Consider the following 20,701-nt stretch of genomic DNA (forward strand, 5'->3'; position numbering starts at 1 on the left):
TTACGAATTTTGGTAAAGAGCTATTACATGTTAATCCAGATAAACACTTGGTTTGTGTAAAGCAGCCAAGTGATTTAGAACCAAACAGTAGGAAATTGCCAGTCCTCCAAGAACAGCCCTGTCTCAGGGAAGGCAGGTAAATCCGCCGGGAATCATCCTCCCAGCCTGAGATAAAGATCTCGCGCACATTAGTTACTTCTTCAGTAGTCTGGAGTCCAATCTGCTATACACACTGGGAACCAATTTCAATCTAAGACTATTAGGGCAACGTGCATGGGGTATCAATTAAATCAAACCACTAACGTGGAGATACCTAAAGAGATCTTCATGCTGAAGAACGAGTTTCATGACCACTAGTGAAAACACGGAAAACATATCTCCTTCCCTGGGAGGGAAAATGCAACGCACCGGATGTTGTATTCAAATATTAAACCTAACAGAACATTAAAATGAAGGAAAATACATATTTTAAATATGTTTAGCTTTATAACTTTTAGTAGATTATAATACTATCAGCCTTCTGTTAAACATCTTTAACTTTTTAAATGTATTTATGTAATTTCGGTGGAAATGCACATAATGTGACAGAAGCAGGCGCTAATCATCAGCAGTGACAGAATAAACACGAAAGTTAAAAATATGTTATCGTATTCGAGAAAAATAAACTCATACCAAATGGTTATGCAGACATTAGGGAAAAAAACAGCAATTTTGCAAAAAATGCAAGAAGATAAAAACAACAGGATATCCAGATCTCCTAGCTGTGCGCAAGCATCAAACCGACAGCAATAATTAAGATCAGCCTCTCAGTTTTTCACAGCACCTTCTACAGGGGTGAAGTCAGAAGATAAAGATCACATTCACTCAGATAAATGATGTTCATTTGACTAAGTCAGAGGTAGCTCTCCAGATTCATAAATCAACAAAACGCATCAGCAGGCACCGGTGCCCCGGAGGCTCAGGAGCAGGTTTTGCTGCCGGGTGCCAGGAGCAAGGGGGGACGTGCATGAGCCTGCAAAGCCTGGCCTGTGCCGCACGCCCGTCCCTGCCGAGGGCAGCGCTGGCTGCTGGCATTAAATATAGTCTATTAGATGAAACAGAAACTGTAGCCGCGAAGGAAGAGAACTGCTATAGCCAGAGGAATCACCTCTAGTGCAGAAGTTCAGAGGAAAAAAAGCATGCAACATACACTGGTGCGTTCATAGATGCCTGCACACATGCACACGCACATGTGCGTGCACACGCAGGTATGCACCGGTGCACGGGGGAAGTGGCAGTGCAGAAGACGGGGTTGTCTCCGCTGTGACCTGCAACGACGGAGGGGGAAGGTGTCCACGCGCTCGAAGGCCTCCGTTCTCTTGGTAGAGTTGTCTCAACCACCCACCTTATCTCTCTCATACGTTGACCATGGAAAGACAACAGCTTTTGCTCTCTCCCGCTCCTGGTACTGGTATGGAGTTACCTGTCAATGGTTTTAAAGCTGTAGGTTCAGGCTATTGACGGCGTTGCGCTGGGTGCTACATGCAGCCGGGCCCCTCCAGCTGCACTACAAAACAGCACGACTGAGAATAGGAACTACATAACACCAGCAAAGTCGTTTTAAATGCAGTAAGGGCTGTAAGATCTCAAGAACGTCTGTCAGTGCGTAATCTTTGAAATTATGTGAGCTTACTGGAGTCTTACAGCTACTGTACTAGATTTGAGACTTTTAAAGTGTTATTAGGGATTGAAGCGCACGCAAAATTAGTCTCGATAAAAGTTGCAGATGAGACAGATTCATACAGTGGTAAATAATGATGAAACAGGGCAACCATGAAGAGCAGTCTGGATCATTTGCTAAGCTAGGCTCATTAACACAAACTGCATTTTAATAAAGCCAAATGTAAAATTATACATTCATGTCAAAAATGCAGACTACATTTACAAAATAGGGCTGTACTCCCAAAAGTGGTGACTGCAAAAAAGGATTATGGGCCCCAGGGGACAAGTGAGACAATCTGTTGGAAGCAGAGCTAACACGATCCTTGAACACATACACAGAGATGCATGAGTGTTTAGGTCAGCAGAGAAAGACAAACAAAACCAAGGCTTTTATGTGGAACACTGCTGAAGAGAAATTTGAAATAAAACATTAATATTAAACAGAGAGGACAACGATCCATTTGAACAAAGCACTATTCAAGAAATGCTATATTAAAAACCCGTTGAAATCAAGAATGAATGCCTTTATGGCAGACCGCCTTTGCGAAATACAAATTACTGGGCCCAGTATGGAAGGAAGGTGGTGACATCTAAAAACGAATGAGATACAGGAGGTCAGACTAACCAATTTAATGTTATCTTCTGACCTTAACTTCTGTGAAAAGTCATCTTTGATGCATGATCGCACTGAATACTGCGAACTTGAGCATAGTTCTTTTTCCTTTGCTTTGTGCTCATCTAGATTTTATTTAATGTATTTAAGAAGCTGATTTGGATTAGTAACTGCGGATTGTAAAAGAAAAGATCAGTATTTTGCAGAGTTTCTGGGGGCACAGGTCTCTTACAGGCAGGTTTTCCAGAAAACTTCCCCAACCGGACCGAAGGCTGTGATGTGTTTGCAGCTCTCACTAACATCCAGCAGTCCCTGATAAAGAAACCTCGTATCACGGATGAAGGAGTATAAAACTTACGGTAGCCAGACCAGTTTCTGCTCCCCTCCAGAGCGAGGTGACTTCAGTAGCAAGAGGTGTTCTACAGTATTTTACAAAATTGTTCTACTGGAAAACATCATTAGCTGGACCATGAAGCCTCTGCGTGCTTTACGGAGTTCTCTTCAAGTACTACCTGAGGATGATGAAAATGCATCACTTCAAAATGTCATGGCTGTTCTTCAGCGTCCATAATTTTCTTTCAGCAACTAGTTCTTCTATCCAGCGATAGAAATGTGCTTGCACCACTTCTGGCTGCTGGAGTTACAAATACTGCTCTTGTTAACAACTCATAGGTGACCAGAAACGGTGTGGTTTCATGACTGTTTGAAGTTGGCACTGCTGCTAAAAGAAGGTGACCCTGCTCGCTTCCTGCCCCTTGTTCTCAAACTGTCCCCTCTTTTCTTCCAAGCCTCTCGGGGCTGCGCAGGGAACCTCACAGTGCCCCCAGCCCAGTCTGCTTCACGGCTGCTTGAGCGCTTAGGCCAGGAGAAGGAGATGGGAATGAGCAACTGGGGCAAAGCAGGCCTGCCTCTTCCATGAATTAAAATAGCATACATCTTTTAGCACCACATAACCTGCCTAAGTGACACTTAACAAATAGCATGGCTGAAGACTTGGAAACAGCACTTTTGTCTTACCTAGCTCAGCCCCAGATGAGGGATGCCAGCTCTCCAGGACTCCTCATGGCTCCTGGGTTCTTCTTAGGTTTGCAACCACATGTTGGGTTTGAATACGCCTTTCTGCACCTTCCAGGAGTAACCGATTGCCTTTGGATCCAACAGTACTAAGAAGGTGCACTGGACGTGCCGGGATCTTCATGACCTGCTAGTCTAAGCACCATCCATGCCTGCTCGTCCTATAGCCCTTCTCCTGCTGCTTTTTCCTCCTGGTACTTCCACACCTACCACCCCCATGGACCCTCTGCTCAGGCCAACCTCACTGTGTCTACTACAGATCTCTGCAGGACACGAAAGCTGACAAGACTGCTTGTAACCAAGACGTATAACCACGAGCATTACTACATCGCTCTGGAGATCTAACCAAGGAACTCATCAATACTATTCACACAGTAGTTTATGATGTTCACAAGCAAATTGCTTTGTCTTCAAGCTAGTAACTTCACGTATGCACAATTTGTCATAATTCAGCTGCAAAGTCTACAATTTCCCAAACATCTTACAAAGAGCAAACTATTTCTTAAGTAACCTCTACAGCTAAAATGCACTTTAAGCAGAACACTGGTCTCTGCTTGAGGAAAACCGCTCAGCTGGAAAAGGGACTCGCATTTGTCCTTGCTAATGGAACTGATTTCCACTTGTTGCAGGAAAAATACCTCAAAATGCCTCGAGTTTGGTGACCAAGGCTCTTCAACACAACACAGATGAAACCTCAATATATGTAATGCTTTGGGATTTTTTTCTTTAAAATAGGCTTTCTGATTCCTTCTATATTCAGCTTTCTGGTAGAAAGCACTCTACCATGATTTTGTCATTCATCTCACATGATCTCAATTTTCATGCCTTTCCCTTGTAATTAATATAAAATTTGGTTTTATTTTTCATTGCGTTTTGACCATACCAGCAGGACAAGTAAGGAGATGAGCAAATTTAATTAGCAAACATTTAAAGAGAAAACATCTTTACAGGCAGGTTCCTTTCAAATGATTTTATGGTTGCTTACTATAAACCAATCTTTGCAATCCTATTTACTTCAAACTAAGCAGAATGTAACAATAATATTTACAGTAAAATCTGCTCATCTGGAGAACAGTCACCCAAATGTTGAGATAAATGTCGTGGAGAATTTAGTGGTGGAGAAATAAGACACTGCGGGACAAAGGGCACTGCATGACAGACAGAAACTTAGGGTAGATTTTTAAGATGGAAAATATGATTTATATTTATTTGTCCACAATATATTGGAATTTCCTCATTACAGTTGGCAACGCTTCAAGCAACCTTTCTGGCTCTGATGGAATTCAGATTTCCTCTTGGTTGCTCATTTTCATGCCTCACAGATTAAACCTAAGGCAGATATTGCTTTGCCTTTGGAATAGGTCAGATTACAACAACTGTTGCATGTTTTGAGGATATTTCCTGTGAAGGATAATTTTGCTTTCTGCTACAAGATCATCTTTTATTCATATTTTAAAATAAAACATTGTGCTTCACTAACTTTATAGTAGCTACAGTTTACAGGAGCAAAGCACAAAATCTTTGAAGAGACTTGCTTGCAAATAGTCCTGGCTGTCTTTCTGGTTTTTTAAGGATGATTTTTCTTTTATTATACAGCTGAAAAAAACCCCAAAGCATAAGAAATGCCCTACTGGTCAGACCCATGTTTGGTCTAACTCAGTACCGTGCAGCTGGCACAGCTGGAGGCAGATGTGACCGCAGGGGCACGATGGCCTCACCAGCACGTGCGGTCTGTTCCCCTCGCGTCCCCCGCTACCCACGCCTGCTGCAGGAGGGCTACCAGAGTGGACCTACCGATCAGAGAGAGGAGAGAAGAAGAAAAGGTTTCGACCCAAAGCAGACTCCCTAAATTAGCTAAGGATGTTTTAGCCCCACTCTTAGCATTGTGAAAACAACAGGCACAGTCTGGGTCAAGAAATAAGGATGCGGTTTCGTAAGCATATCAGTTTTTTGTTTCCACCGTAACGAACATATTTTTCAGATTTTTCAGTAGAGATGTCCATAGCACTAGTGGCAGAATAAAGAATATCATTTTTGACAAGTCATTGCCTCCTTTGGGGTTTTGAGTAGAAGCAATGAAACGGAACAGTGTCATCTCGATGCTGCCTTAGAAAGTGTTTGTGGGGAAAAGAAGGGGACAGTCATTAAATAGTTTTCAATCTGTCAAACAAAATAAAATTTCTCCCTGCCTTACTAGCAACATGCATCTGATGATCCCAAACACATGCGTAGCCCGCAAGCCAGCATTCTTACCATAACTATTCCCAAAGATCTTACAAAATACTTTTATTTTAATGTGCAAAGGCAAACCTTTGATACATTTTCACTGCAGAATTCCTGGGAGTCGTTTTGTCAGGAAATATATTCAGTGTCAAACCTGAACCTCTTCCCAACTTGGTCACAGCAGTACTGACAAAGAACAAAAAGGTCATCGTGATCTCTTGCAGTGAGCAGGCTGTGGAGAACTATGCTTCACCTAAAACTAAGCAATTTCTGACTTTTTCAAACAGTTAAGCCAATTCTCTTGATCTTTTGGACTCTTCTGAATCTATCAAGTGTCATTTTGCTAGAAACAGGATCTAATTCAAATTCTAAATTAATATTGCTAGCGAGACGCCTCACTTGTCCAGGGGCAGGTGCAATTGCACGACCCAAGCAGTTGCAAATCCATGAGAATCGGCTTCGCACTGCTGAATCAGCGGTGGGCAGCGGAGGCTAACGAAGCAGCTAACGACGAACTGACCACCTCGACAACGCACACAAAACTGCAGCTGGTAGCAAACAGGGCTTTCCGGCTGAGCTGGGGCTGCCAATGGATCTCATATGTCCCCAGCTTCCCTGCCAGAAGGAGCAACTTCATACGCCAGCGATTACTGCTCCGTTATGATAGTGGCCTTGGTTGACCAGGCACATATATGAACATACACGTGACATGACCCGGACTTTATTTTCAATCAGTCCTCCAGCAAGAGCACACATCCTTCTTGAACATTTTGTCAAGCCCTACAAATGCCTTCTCACCACATTTTTCACTTATCTCCTGACGCCTTAAAGAAGCATCCCCAGTCTTCCAGCACAATGAAGTTGACCTGAAGTCATCAACAATCCTGTATCTCTCCATGGCTTCATGTATTCTCCACCTGAGAAATTCATAGGAGATGACAGACTCCCTTCCCGCGAGCCACTGGGGTGGAAAGCACGTTCCCTCTTCAGCTCCCGCAGACCATGGCATAACACATGAGCACGAACCCACCTTCGCTGGGGGCTTACCCGAATAACCCAGGCGGGGAAGAGCGATGCCTGACGCGGTGACACGTGCCCAGTTCTGTCCCCTCTCCTGTGAGGACACAGATTGCTGGCAGAGAGGGAAGAGGAGCAGCTCCGGGTAGTAACACCAACTGCCATAACGGAATTAGGCACAGCCCATCTGTCACAACGGCATCATTGAGCTCCTGAGAATTACTGTGTTTAGCAACATTACAAAAACACCTAAGCAAGGCGATGTTTACTCTAAAACCATACTGCTAGTGGTAGCTTCTGCTGGCATAGTTATTTCAGTTAAGAATGGTAAATTCTCACCTCCTGTGCCACAGAAGGATGCATGGCAGACAACACTAAAATACAGACTTTCATTGAGGGGTTTTCAATTTTGATGGGGCCAGAACCAGGGAAAATGCTCAATTTATAACCTGAAATAACTCTGCAGGAAAGGAAAGCTTTAATTTCTCCCAGGAAAACCAATCTATGTCAAACACAATCTCTGCTTTATCATAAAATAAACTGAGAATAGTTTTTTAAAGCCTATTTAATGCCTATCCTTTCTTGGATTGTAATTCAAAAAAAAAAAAAAAAAAAAAAAAAAAAGGCAACCTTTGGAGCTTGTGGACACCAGTAACCACATTCAGAAATTCATAATTTAAAAAAAACATGATTCATGCAGAATTATTTTCTAGTGACAGAAAACTCCCACCTAGACACAGCTCAGAATCTGGGGGATGATGCAGGGAGAGAGGAAAGGGGGAGAGAAGCAGAATGCGCCAAAATAACAGGAAGAAAAAATTTCCATTTTTATAGCAGTAACCCAGCATGGTTGCAGGAAAGTCCAGCAAAGAGAGGCAGAGTCAGTTTCAGAAAATCCCTTATTTTTGGAAATATAAGTAAAGCAAATCATGACTGCCTTAATTCCACCAGCAAATCCATGACTGCCTTAATTCCACAGTCTACTGTGCTCTGCTAGTCAAATCTGTAAAATTCCTGAGTCTGAGACTATATTAAAATTTTTGTATGCACTTTTCATAGATCACGAAACTATAAGGAAACACTGTAGTAACTGAGCTTTCGTCAGACACAGAGCATCGACTGGAATTAAATCTTATTTGATTAAAACACACTCTCCTCCTGGTTTTAAAATTGCAGTGATGGAAATTCCACTACCACTTTTGATTTTGGTAATCTATTCTAACAATTAATTAGATTCACTATTAAAAATATTTTTCTTATTTTTATTCTGAATTTGTCTGGTCAGTGTCTTTTAAGCCTATCTGCTAAACCTGCCTGGGATTATATTTCCTTTCTCTAGGATAGGTATTTTTAGAAATATCAAATCATTCCTTAACCTCCGTATGTTAAATTAAATTGCTTTAACTTGAGTCTTTGAATGCAAGGTTATACATCTGTCAATATCCATTTCCAGTCCTTTAATCATTTTCATTGATCTTTTCGAATCCTTCAGTTTTTCCACATCCTTCTTGATCGCGGCTACTGTAACTACAAGGTTTTCTGGCAAGGATCATGATACTACTGAACCTAAAGGGTGAATTCTCCTGTTTATACCCTCAAAGATCACACTAGCCTCTTTGGTTACAAAACTACCCGGGGAATGCAAATTCAGCCAATTGTATACAATGACCTCCCAGTTTTTTCTGGAGTATAATATCCCCGATTTATATATTTTTTCACCATATATGAAGGACTCTGCAGGACTGAAATGCACATGACGTGCACTTGTATCCATTTGAATAAGAAATACTGACTGTTATCCCTTTAATCTTTATCATTCTTCCAATATTTGTCTCATTTGCCGGTCTAATCGGTACTGATTTTACACCTTTTCCTCCAGGGCATTAATACAAGTGCTAAATGGCACAGACGCTGGCACCAGTCTCTGTAGGACTCCACGTGAAAACACACCCTATTCAGCAACCTCTTTTTTACAGTTATATTGAGAAGAATTAGTTATTTTTTTCAACCATGGTATATGCGCTGTATTATTGTTTCTTAAATTATGCAGAGCTCAGAGTAAGTGCATTATGTCAACAGTATTCTTTTATTAATCAAAAAAATTAATCAAAAAAGATACAAACTAAGTCTGACTACAGCTAATTGCCAGAAGCCTATGCTCACTGGCATGAATTACTTCTTTTATTTACTGACCAATGAAATATCTAATCTACTGCTCAATTACTGTATTCACCAAAGTCGTGCTGGTAAGCTCACCACGTTAGAGACTGCCCTGACTGTTCCTCTTCCCCCCTGGGAAAAACATGACGTAACATGAATTTTCTTCAAGTGCTTCTGGAACGTCCCAAGTGCTCCTTGAGATATCAACGACTGGCAGCAAGCATCCAGACTCTGCATTTGACACCTCTTTCAAAACGCAGTTCAGACTTATCAGCCTGAGAGCGTCGAAGATGCAGTCAAACACCCTCTTGAACCCCCTCTGACATGGAAAGTCTGACTTCCAAATAACTGACTGCCAATTAGATGTCAAAGGACTGATTACTTCCCTTTGAGCCCAGTAGTCCAGCCAATTTCCAACCTAGCTAATAGTCCTTTTCCAGTCCACGTTTCCTCAGATTCCAAATAAGAGCTACTAAAGGTAAGTTTTATTACATCTACCATTTCCTCTTTCCTTAAAAACCAGTTACGTCATTACAGAATACAATCAGGTTGATTGAGTATATTTTGCTTTTGGTAAATTTGTTTCAATTATTCCTTTATAGACTCTTAAAACTTAAAATAGATGTGAGGCATGACCTCCTGTCCAAAAAGCCCTACTGATCGCTCTCAAGTATGTTGTGTTGATCCATGTGCTCACTCATTCTACCCTTAAACATTCGTGCACGGTACAGATATCAGATCTCTGCTCTGACGTTCCCCAGACCCTCCTTGGAATCCTTTAGAAAAGATAATGCCATCTTAGCCACCTTTCAATCCTATTTTTACTGAGGTGCTTTTAGGCAAGAGACTACACACTATTTGGAAATTCAGCTCTTTCAACTCCGGGTTCCAGACAAACGCACACGCTGGACATTCTTTAACCTCACCCTTTGCTAGGGGTAGAATAAAGCATACAGAAGACTCTCCGTTTTGCAGTCCACCTTGCCATAAGGTGTATTCCAACTGTCTGCTCTAATTAGAATCAAAGCTCTAGTTTAAAAACATGGAAGTACATGCTGGCCATGGGAGCAGATGCCTTAAGGGAGCAGCACCACAAGCAACGTCCCTCTTCGAGTAAATTTTGCATAGTTTTGGAGTTGATGCAGCTGCCGTTGCAGTAGAGATGTGGGAAGAAGCCTCACGGAGTAAATGCAGTTTTGCTAGGAGCTACTGTTGAGCACAAACCCTCTGTGCCCTCCTTTCTCAAGTTTACAACCCTAGTCTTATAATGAACGTATCAAATATGTATATCCTCTTGAAAAAGGATTGCTTTGTAAAAGATATACTATAGGCCCATAAGCAAGTAAGGTCTGAAGGATTAAAGAGGTCATTTAGCTCAAGGCAGGACCTACTATACCTGTATCATTCCTGATAAATATTCTTGTCCTATATGCATTGAAAACAACAGGTCTATTGGCATTCTGATAGGAAACTGCTCCCATCACAGAAACAAAACATATTCACCAAGTAAATTTTTTCTTATATATTATCTTACTGTAGCACATAAAGGCATCAATCAGGATCACAATCTCATTGTTCAAGGGCCGTATGGAGTCATAGTAAAAGAAACTGAGAATCAGAATGGAAAGATGTTAAAAGAAAAAAGAAAAGAGTTAAACAACTCATCCAAAGTCACATCAGATGAGGGGCACCATGGGGAAAAGAAGTTAGATTCCTTACTCTCAGTCTATCACCTTGATCTTGCAAATACGTTACCCATACCAGAAAATATAACTGATATTTCCACATTGCCAAGCATGCAGAAACACTGCAAACACTGCGGCAACGTATCTGTGTTAAGGAGTTTTGCTGTTTTCATGAGAACTCGGTCATTTTTTAAGATTAGATTGTTACTATTCAAATAATATATACGGTGAGCCCACATCTCAAGCTCTGTGTGCACTCCTGGTATCCCAGCAAGGATGCAGTCGGGTTCCTGCCCTTCCAGGGAAGGGGATCAGAACGACCAAGGGATGGGGCAGCTGCATTAGGAAGAGAGACGAGAAAGGCTGGTGCTCCGCAGAGAGGAAAGACTGAAGAGGAATAGGATGGCGGTTCACAAAACCACGAGCATGATGGATAGGCTGAATGCAGCGTAATGGTTCACCATATCCCACAATACTGGAACTCAGAAGCGCTCTTTGAAACTACTAGGAGATTGGTTTAAAACAGTTAAAAAAACCTCTTCACACAGCAGATAACAGTAAAATTGCAGAATCTGCTGGTGGAAGCAGGCAGCGTCAGCAGGGTCCACAAGGGATTAGAAAATTTCAGGGAGAACAGATTAATAAAAGGATGCCTGACGGGACTAGGCAGCATGTTCTCTGCTACATTCCCAATCCCGCAGCTGAGGATGCCGGGGAGCAGGAGGAGAAGGGACCCCAGGCAGCAGCCAGGCTAATGTGCTCCCTCCTAATGAGCGTTTCCCACCGCCGCTGGCAGAGCACCAGAGCAGATGGGCCGCGAGTCGGACCCAGCAGGCACTTCTTATTATGTAAATGGAAATCTAGTAATGGCATTCAGATATCATATTGCGTATTACCACTGGTTATGCAAGTGAATAATCAAATTAAATGACCTACTAGGTGAATGATACGCAAGCTAAAAATGCATTAACAGTTACTGACAGAAAGCACTTCATACATCATCTGAGAATGAAACAAGTGGTTGGGAGATGTTCTTGAAATATTCCATTGAGACTCAATTAATACACTGCGAAGCCATTTTTTTGGTGAGGATTTCCTTCTGTGGTTTTTGCAACAAAACACTATCAGCTGATTTGCAGAGTTATATTACCAGCATTTTTTTTTTTTTTTAATGGGCTGCAAAGATTGGCCAGAGTTAATGCATGGCTGTAGATGATGCTACACGGCGCTATGTCATTATATAAAGGAGAAAATCTGGCTGGTAGAGTTCCATAAGTTCTTCTTGGCAATGACTTGTTCGATCCATTAAAGAATTAATGTGTCCTGGCAGCAGAAAGAAGTAATTCATCGAACTTGGTAATTTGTGTCAGAGGTAAAACGTCTGCTCGCAGTCTTGGGATCAGTTCTTGTGGTCTTTCCTCATGCAAACAGTCACAATATCATAGCTGTAATTACTTCCATGTATTCTACTTACGCAATTACAGGATGAGGCCTTTCATTTTCTGTAGAAGTATTACACTGTTAACTGTTATTTTCTCTTGTAGACATTAGTGAGTTTAAAAACATGGAAGAAGCACAGAGCAAATCTATATAGAAATATATGAATTGATTCATGATCATCTGCTTTTGGTAAAAAGCTAAACACAAAATTGTTTCCTATCAGGCTAAGCAGCATCCTCCCTGAAGAAGATCCAGGTTTAAAACTTACTGACTCAAGTGCCACAACACATCTCAGCCCAGACATGGTTCTAACCCTGGGGGCAACGTACAACCTCCTCACCTTAGGAAAACACAGCACTTCAGCTTTGAATTCAACTGTGGCATTACACACTTCTGTTTTTATTATTTACAAGTGCAATTTAACAGAGAAAAACAGAACAACTATATTCCATTATATCAGATTAGCTCCTCTCACTGCAGAGGATTAAAACAAGTACTACAAAAGTTGGTAAATATTTAGCAATAAAAAACTGGAAAAAACAACCACACAGCTGAGTAGGAATCAGTAAAAATCAAAGCTATGTGTTCTTGAAAAGTTTAGTATTAGAATACATTATAACTATTTATTCTTTCTTATCAAGTTATGGATCTTCTCTGCTCTTCACAAAAGAAAAAGAAACATGAGTGTTTTTCCACACCAAGATAAGCTTTATTACTATCACCTTTCCGATGTTTTGACAAGCTAGCCTCCAGCTATTAATAAAACTATTAAGAGCAGATAGAAGCGCCAATCAATCAAAATCACAAAGCACACGGAAAGGCTGCAGCAGCACCTGCTAATATTAAACTTTCAGAGGTTGTAAAACATTCAAGTCTGAACACCTCGGTGCTCCATTCAGAAACACTGGCAAGAGAGAAAACACTTCAAGGGGAACCTAATCCTCATGACAATGTCATAAGAAAATAGGAAGAGCATCATCTTGACTTGCTCTCAGAACTGCAAATTACTGAATACTCATGAAAATGGAGTCCTCAGCATTAAGTAAATTACATCCCTTCACTTCACTCCTCTCTCCTCACTCTTCTCTATAAGCATGTGCTTTAATTCAGCTATATGAAAAGACTGACACTTTTTCTCAGGAGTCTGTGGGACATTAAAACAAATCTGTTTGGAAGCTTAGTTTATTATACACACAAACTGCCAGAATCTGGGTTTTCCCCCCATGTGAAAACTAGCAAATCAAGGAAGCAAACAGATTGCAAGTCTGTTCAAACCAATCAGTACCATGGTACTTAATTAAAATCTACAATAAGGTCACAATGAAATGGTAGCAATACTACCATTAAGCAGAAAGATACAGCAAACCTTGCAGTAAGATAAATAAGAAGGTAGAGCCAATATTCCTAGAGAGCAACAACAGGCTATATATAAGGCTAAAATCAACTGCTAATATTAGATAACATTAAGTTGCAGGTAAATACGGCCTTCAAGTAACATTATTTTGTTGATATAAATTAATCTATAACAAATAAGAAGTGATCCAATAAGTTGCTGTGTAAAATGTAACTGCTTAGTACTTTGAAATACTAATAAATGCAAGTAGAATATATAGTCAGAGCTTGGTCTAATTGTACATAAGCATATTCTGTTTCACTTCTCTTGTTAACAAGATATTCTTAAGAAAGCCATTTGTTTCAAACCATTAATTTTTCAGAGAAACGTTTATACCATTTATAGCACAGCAACTTTGTAACTCTAATCTAAGGGCTCCTTTCTGCTAGCCAATTCTGAAGTCAAATAGATGTACAAATACCTTACTTTGTATCACTGATTAAGTGAAAAATACATTAAAACAGGTACGTACACTATATGTGCAAGATCAAGTGGCTTTTCTGGCTGCTCCGGAAATATAGGACGAGGAGGTTCTCTGCTCGGTACGCAACCGAGTGATTTACTAATTGCATGGCTCAACTTCTTTGCAGGAGATTTCTGTTTTTGAAGGAATGAAAAAGAATTAGTTGACTATTGCAAAGAGGGTAACGTGCAATCAGACAACAAAGAAATGTAAAAAATGCATAGTACCAGAATAGACAGAAATATTGTTTTACATACTACCATACCTAAGAAATCTGTACAGAGACTACATTGCTACAGAGACTACTACTGCAATTAATTTTTGTGTGTGTGCCCGCACACTAGAATCTTGAAAACTGGAAGTAGTTTAATGCAGATATGTAAATGCACTAAACAAACCAATTGTCTGGGCTTTCTGTCAGGAAAGAAACCAAGGGACAGCAACATCCAGTAACGGGATTTCTTAACGCAAGAGGTCTTTGGAGCACAGGCATTATATTTTGAGGGGAGGGCCAGGAAAGAAAAAAGCCCTGGTTCACGAGTGGGTAAATAACGTGCATGTACAGATATACCAACTGCCAGTATTGCTCACGTTTCCAACCTACTGGAAATCAGTTGAGAGCTGGAGCTGTCCCCTCCCTTCTGTCCTTTGCAAAGACAACTGCTTTCAAAAGTCAGCTTTCATTTTATTTGTTCATTGTGGACAAAGCCAAGGTGAAACACAGTGTTAAGGAAAACAGGAATGATTGGTTTATTTCTTTTCTTATACAAATTCACTAACTAAACTCACAGGAGCAACTATTCTGGGACCATCCAAGGAAGACTGAAATGGTGATGACGAGTGATGCCAAAGATAAAGAAGAATCAATAGTTGGTCTGAGTCATGAGCTTAAAATGTGTTTTATGTCCACAGACATACGTACAGAAATTATGTCTTGACATGTTATTACATCCACTGAGCTCACACGAGTGATGTGGGAAGCCAGATAATGCTTCTTTGAGAGCTCAAAAATAATCTGGCAGTTCTATTAAGAATCTGGCTGTTCTATTTTTTTTTAGCAACCTCTTTTTCACTAGCAATCCATCTATCTAGTGGCTAGATTACTGATGTTTACATCATTTTTGACATTTGATGTCCTGTAAGACATTCCAAAGTTGAATTAGGACCAATTCTCAAGGTACATTCAAACTAACATTGACTTGAACATGAAGCAAGGCTATGGAGAACAGGAGTTAGACAGAAGTTTGCTAAAGTGAATATACATTAGTAGCTAGTAATTACGAGTAATTACTACTTGTTTAATTAATTACCAACCAGTGACTTTCTTCAACTATTTGCTTTGTTGCCTCTGCAACAAAGATAATTTCGCATGCAGAACCTATGCGTGTGGGAATTGTTCCCACTGTTAATTCACCTGGTTTTAATAGATTGGGCTGCACTTCAAGTATAAAGTAAACAAAGTAAAATATTAATATCAGTTGGAAAACAATCAAAAAAGATAAAAATTCTGTTCGAATTAGGAAAGAAAGATGAGCTGGGTGCTATGAGAATACCTTAGGATAGCTAGTTCATAGTGGAAGATTATCCTCCTTCGATCACCTTAAATGCTAACTGAAGACTCTAAAATGCATGAATAGAGCGTGCATCTTGGGATGCACAATGAAGTCACTATCCTGAAAAAAGAAGATACTTATGATAATAATTTTCCTTTAATTACAGGTCAGTGAATATTCGATTGGCAAGCACCTTCCCCCTTGGTAGCTACAGTGGGATTCCAGTCACATGCACCCAGCAACACCTAACACTGCCTTTACAACTCATCTGCTGGCCTGGCTGCCCTATTAAGAGCATATTGTTTCAAAAATTAAACTAGTTATTCAAAATATTATGGCCTGATTCATTTCAGATACTGGAATTTTTATGCATCAGCTCATAGATCCAACCTGTGCAATACCCCAATGCACTCCGAGCATTACAGAGAGCAAGCTGTCAGACAGCAGGTGACATGGATAATTTGATCTTCCCAAAATATATCTTGGGCTTTGGCAGATAGAAAGTCTTAGTCCTATCAAAGTACTACTGCACAAATCCTGTGATGTGTACACAAATTCTTTTATCCTCTCATCAAGAAGGGCTTTGATAAGGAGAATGTCAAGATAATTAACTGCTTTAGGTAAAAGTCTCCTATAGGGAGCTTCGTAAAACAGCGTGTTCAGAAGCACTTGAGGTTACTAATTCAGTAACAGTAAGTGCTAAAAAGACTTACTGATCGTAAGCTGATGGGGTTTTTTGGTCTTTTTTTCCCTGATGTGTTAAGAAAATCTGGCAGATAGCAATGAACAGATGATCTTTGCAAATAGTGTCGAAGTGCGTGGCATTCTCACTATGAAACGCTGTACAGATGATCAACAGCCTTTATTTTGAAAGTGAATGAAAAATATAATCCAATCTCTATGTTATTTCCCACTAAGACCACAGTAAAATGCAAATTATGCGGTATTAATTTATGACACAAATGGGATGACATCAACAGTTCCAATTTTCCTAAATTAATTCTTCATGTTGAAAATGTCCACATGAATTTTTCTCTAAATCTGTTCTCCATTTCTTCCCCTTTTAGTGTATTGCTTACTTTACCTTTTACCGTGTTCATCATTTAGTTCTGCACAGACTATCTATTCTCAGAGTGCCTTTTCTGTGACCTCTTCTTTGCAATATTTTTAGATTATTTTAAAGGTGTTTTTCCACTGTGGTATCAAAGAGCATATCCTATTGTGCCACCCTATGATTTATTTTGTCAAGCAAATGCGATGCTGTCTAGAATTCCATGCAATTGAGCACTACAGCAGCTTTGCTTTCAGAAAATTACAGAGAAAAGATAATTTCTGTTGATCCCAACTTTTTGATAATGCTTCTCAGTGCAGCTGAGAGTGAAAAGGGCACAGCGTGCTGAATGAGTAGGCTATTTCACAGCCAAGCATATCTGTTGTGGATATCTAGCTTCCCCAATAGATAAATAATTTTTGTTTCAATTAGAAGAGTCCAACCTTAGAAATAACTAATTAAAAAAACCCTTCTCTTTCATCATCGCTACTAATCTTCACCACCTGCCCATTTGGTATCTTTTGTTACCATCTTTGCATCCTGCTGTCTCCAGGTATGGGATACCTTCCTCTTGGATAAAGTAGAAAACATAGGCAGAAAACCCAGAATAACATAACCCACCACCCATCGCTGACACCAAGATCGAAAACCTGTGAACACCACAACCCCTTTGCCCATCATGGGAACCTGCACCGAACTCCTCCTCCCCCCCAAATCACACCATCCCTTTCCCCACCACCGAGAGCAGCCCTGCAAGCTTCCCCAAATAACCCGGTCCACCCACCCATCGCTGGCACCACCATTATCCTTGGCTTAAGTCTCTCCCAAAGACTCTCTTTTTCCTAATAATAACAAAAAACAGACAATGGGCAGGGATGGTATATTCTTACTGTCTTATTGTTCCCTATTTGTTCATATCTTGTCCTTCCGGACTTTAATCTGCATTTATAAGTAGCTGGTGGAAAACTACATTTTATGAAGTGTCTGTAACATCTTGTCACAACAGGATCTCTGTCAGTGTGGAATCTGGATGTACTACTGCAAAACCACTAGTACTAGTAAGTACAACCCCCAAACAAATAGCTATAAAAAAATAAAGAATTTCAGAACTTAAAAATGTTTCACACATCCTAGAATCCAATTTATGGTCTTAATTTATTTTCAGATTTGGATGGGGAAAAAGTCTGGTGTGGTTTTGGTTTCCAACACTTCCATGTACGTAACATTTCCTCCTACTACAGAAGTGTAATCAGCCAACAACTTTCTACATTCAGCTTCATCTCCATGCACTCCTGGGAATTGCAAGCAGGACGATCCGTTCTGCTTTACTTTCTAAATAGGCATGATACAAGACTCACTGGGATTTGCACCGCTGTGGCTATTATATTGGTCTGACGGTAAGAGTGGTTGACGATCAAAACCAGCCAAACATACAGAAATGCTGGTGCATTAGTCTCTGCATTATTCCAAAAGCTTCAGGAGAGATATTTGTCAGTTTGGTTCTACCAATACATCATTGCTACTCTGCAGTTTTGACTGCAAGCAGCAACAGTAGCACCACTTCTTGCGGAATTCCTACTTTTCAGCACAACAAATCTTATTAAATTTTCTAGTCTTCCTGAAATTCCTTCTTCAGCAAACTCCCTCAGTCTTCTGCATTTCTAGACCTATCAGTTGAGGATACTTACTTGTTTCCCATGTCTATTGATAAGCATTTAAAATAAAGTTTCTACTTTCTTTTTTATCATGCATAGAAAATCAAACCTGTGAGAAAAGGCTGCGACCAGTTATCATACAGGTTAAAGAATGGATTAAGCTTTTAAATAGTTAAGAATTCAACATATAATTACTCAAAATCCCAGCAGACATCCCCTTCTTTCTGAGCTGGTTATTTAAGATTTACATTTTATAGTATTCTGTCCCCTGAAACACCTATGAAGCTCACTGTCAGAGGTGGAATTTCTGAATTATATGTGAATCAATTATCAGTTCCAGAATGGTTTCTATAATACTGTCATCACTTTCTAGATCATACATTTTAATAAATTTTTCATCTGAGCCAGAAGTCAAGATGTCAACAGATCAGGTGAACATTATAAAAATATTCTAAGGGTAGCATTAGCTGCTATGCATATTTTCTGCAGCTACTGCAGGGGTAAGCTGCAAAACTGCATTCCTAAGTGGTTCTAGCTATGTTTATAAATAGCAGCAGTCAAACACAGTTTTCATGACACAAAATAGTGTCTACCTACCAGCAAGTACATCTGGCTTCTCCAGGTTTTGGAGAGAGCTCAAAAAAAGTAAAATAAACACTTCCCAGAGGTTGGAATGTTTGTTCTCTTTTGTAACAGAAAAGGTCAAAGGAGATCCTGCTCTGTACTGTACACTGTTCACTTGGTCTGACATTCCAGGTCTACAGCCGCAAGGTAAAGTCAAAATACCTTTTCCTATTAACCATTGAGTAACCCTCCTTATGACAGTTATCCTCAGTTAGAACCAAATGCAACCCAAACACTTCAGGTTTGGTTATTTCAGTAAATGTCTTTCCGACCCATCAGTCAACATCTGTCCTGGATCCTAAATTTTCATTTAAAAAACAATCATGTTTCTAATCAACTTAGTTAAAAACAAATAATTTTAACACAAACAAAATATAACCAATGCAGTGATGCCTGCAAAAGCCTGCAGCTAGCCTATATATATAAAAGTCATTTTAAGCATGAAGAACAACTATTCAACTAATTTTTCCCAGAGGTCCAGAAGGCAGATGTCAGCAAGTAGCTGCACTGAGCAAGCTCTGACTCTACTGGACCAGCCAGACGTGCACGCTGCGATCACAGCTGGAAACAGCGCTCTGCAGCTGCTTCCTGATGTCAGCGATGCAGCTTGGTGTCCGGGGGGATTGGGAAAATGCGAAGAAGGGACCTCCCACAAAAACATGGCAAGCACCGAGCACGTACACTCTTAACCAAGTTTAGACAAAACCGACTTGAGTTTGCATCTGGACAAGCGTTACCCTTCGAGTTGCCTAGATCTACACAAACAAACACGTTTGAGGTATGTACATCAAATGCAAATGGACTGAGCAGTTTCTTCTGGAAAAGCTAATGTTAGCGACAGGTACCAAAAAAAAAAAAAGTTAAATATGTAAAAGGCATGAGAAAGTTATTAGTAAAATTCAACTGTAATGTTCCACATATCTGAAAATCCATCCTATCTCTGTTGTGTGCCAAATCCTTTTCGTTTCACAAGGGTTTATAGATCCCATGTCGTTCCACCAGCCTTCCTATCAAAGGCTACATCCATCAAAAAAAAAAAAAAATCCATTGTGGAACTAAAAAGCTGGCTATAAGTTGCCTTTCTGTCTTCTTATTACCTGTGTGCTGTCTATTTATAAACCACATCCAGCTCTTTCAAAAGGGCCTAGTAAACTACCACTATACAATGGGCTCAAATTTGCAGGCAATAAAAGCTGAATTTGAAAGTCGTTTGACAACAACACTTGCTTGAAAATTAAGATTTTAAAGTTATCCTTTATTTATAGTATAAGCTTCATTTCACTGATATTGCCAACAATATCCTAACTGTAAACTACGCGGGATGCAAACACAAAATAAGAGAGCGTGCCAACCCTCCGTCTGTACTGAAAATGCGGAAGCAAAAGATTTTCCAACTCAAGATACAGACATCTTTCCCTCTTCTCCTAGCAGAATAATTCTGCTAAGCAGCTAAGGGGATTAAGCAAGAAGAAGCCAACACAACAAGTAAAATGAGCACAACACCTCTAAGGAAACAGGATTGCAAGCAGCAACGAAAACCACACATCTCAGCCTCCAGCTTTCAGCAGGTAAGTCGTTACCCCAAACCGTGTCCAGGACTTCTATTTATTTGTGCACAAGGGTAGCGTGCCCTCTGCTGGAAGCAGAACAGCTATAGAAGGAGAGATTCATTGCAGCTGAAAATACAAGCCCCTGTGACGAGGCAAGCAGGCACACACACAGCAACGTGACGGGGATGCAAAGCGCTATCTAATACGGCTTTTTTTTTTTTTCCAACTTGTTTCTGGGGCACTGAATAGCAACATGTTTAAGAATTTTTAATAACTTTAAGATAGTCTAAATGGAAAACTAAATGAACCAGAAATGTAAGAGAAGCTTGAGAGTAAAAGTGTTATTAACAACTACTGACAGTATTGCTAGACATTAACCCAGCAGATAAAAGAGCCTGCCTTTCGCTTTAGAGTTGATTAGTGCCCAGTATAACAACTTCCCAGCCAAAATCATAGATTTTACCACTGTAGAAGCAACTAAACATTTTTTTGCGTTATT

General features: G+C 40.2%; 2 protein-coding genes across 10 annotated transcripts in view; one reads left to right on the forward strand and one right to left on the reverse strand.

Annotated features, from left to right (window-relative positions):
- The window catches only part of HADHB (hydroxyacyl-CoA dehydrogenase trifunctional multienzyme complex subunit beta), a 644,785-nt gene that overhangs the window by 270,090 nt on the left and 353,994 nt on the right, over window positions 1-20,701 (forward strand). The window lies entirely within an intron of this gene.
- Window positions 1-20,701, reverse strand: part of DTNB (dystrobrevin beta) — a 211,304-nt gene that overhangs the window by 123,951 nt on the left and 66,652 nt on the right. For all 9 annotated transcript variants that reach the window (XR_010388137.1, XR_010388136.1, XM_064508184.1 and 6 more), the window contains exon 10: window positions 13,779-13,903. Coding sequence is in view for 7 of the 9 variants with exons in the window: in XM_064508184.1 (XP_064364254.1) it covers window positions 13,779-13,903 (125 nt within the window). In the remaining 2 variants the exon portion in view is untranslated. The remainder of the gene's footprint in view (window positions 1-13,778; window positions 13,904-20,701) is intronic.

Source organism: Dromaius novaehollandiae, chromosome 3, assembly GCF_036370855.1.
Source record: "Dromaius novaehollandiae isolate bDroNov1 chromosome 3, bDroNov1.hap1, whole genome shotgun sequence".
Classification (NCBI taxonomy): Eukaryota; Metazoa; Chordata; class Aves; order Casuariiformes; family Dromaiidae; genus Dromaius; species Dromaius novaehollandiae.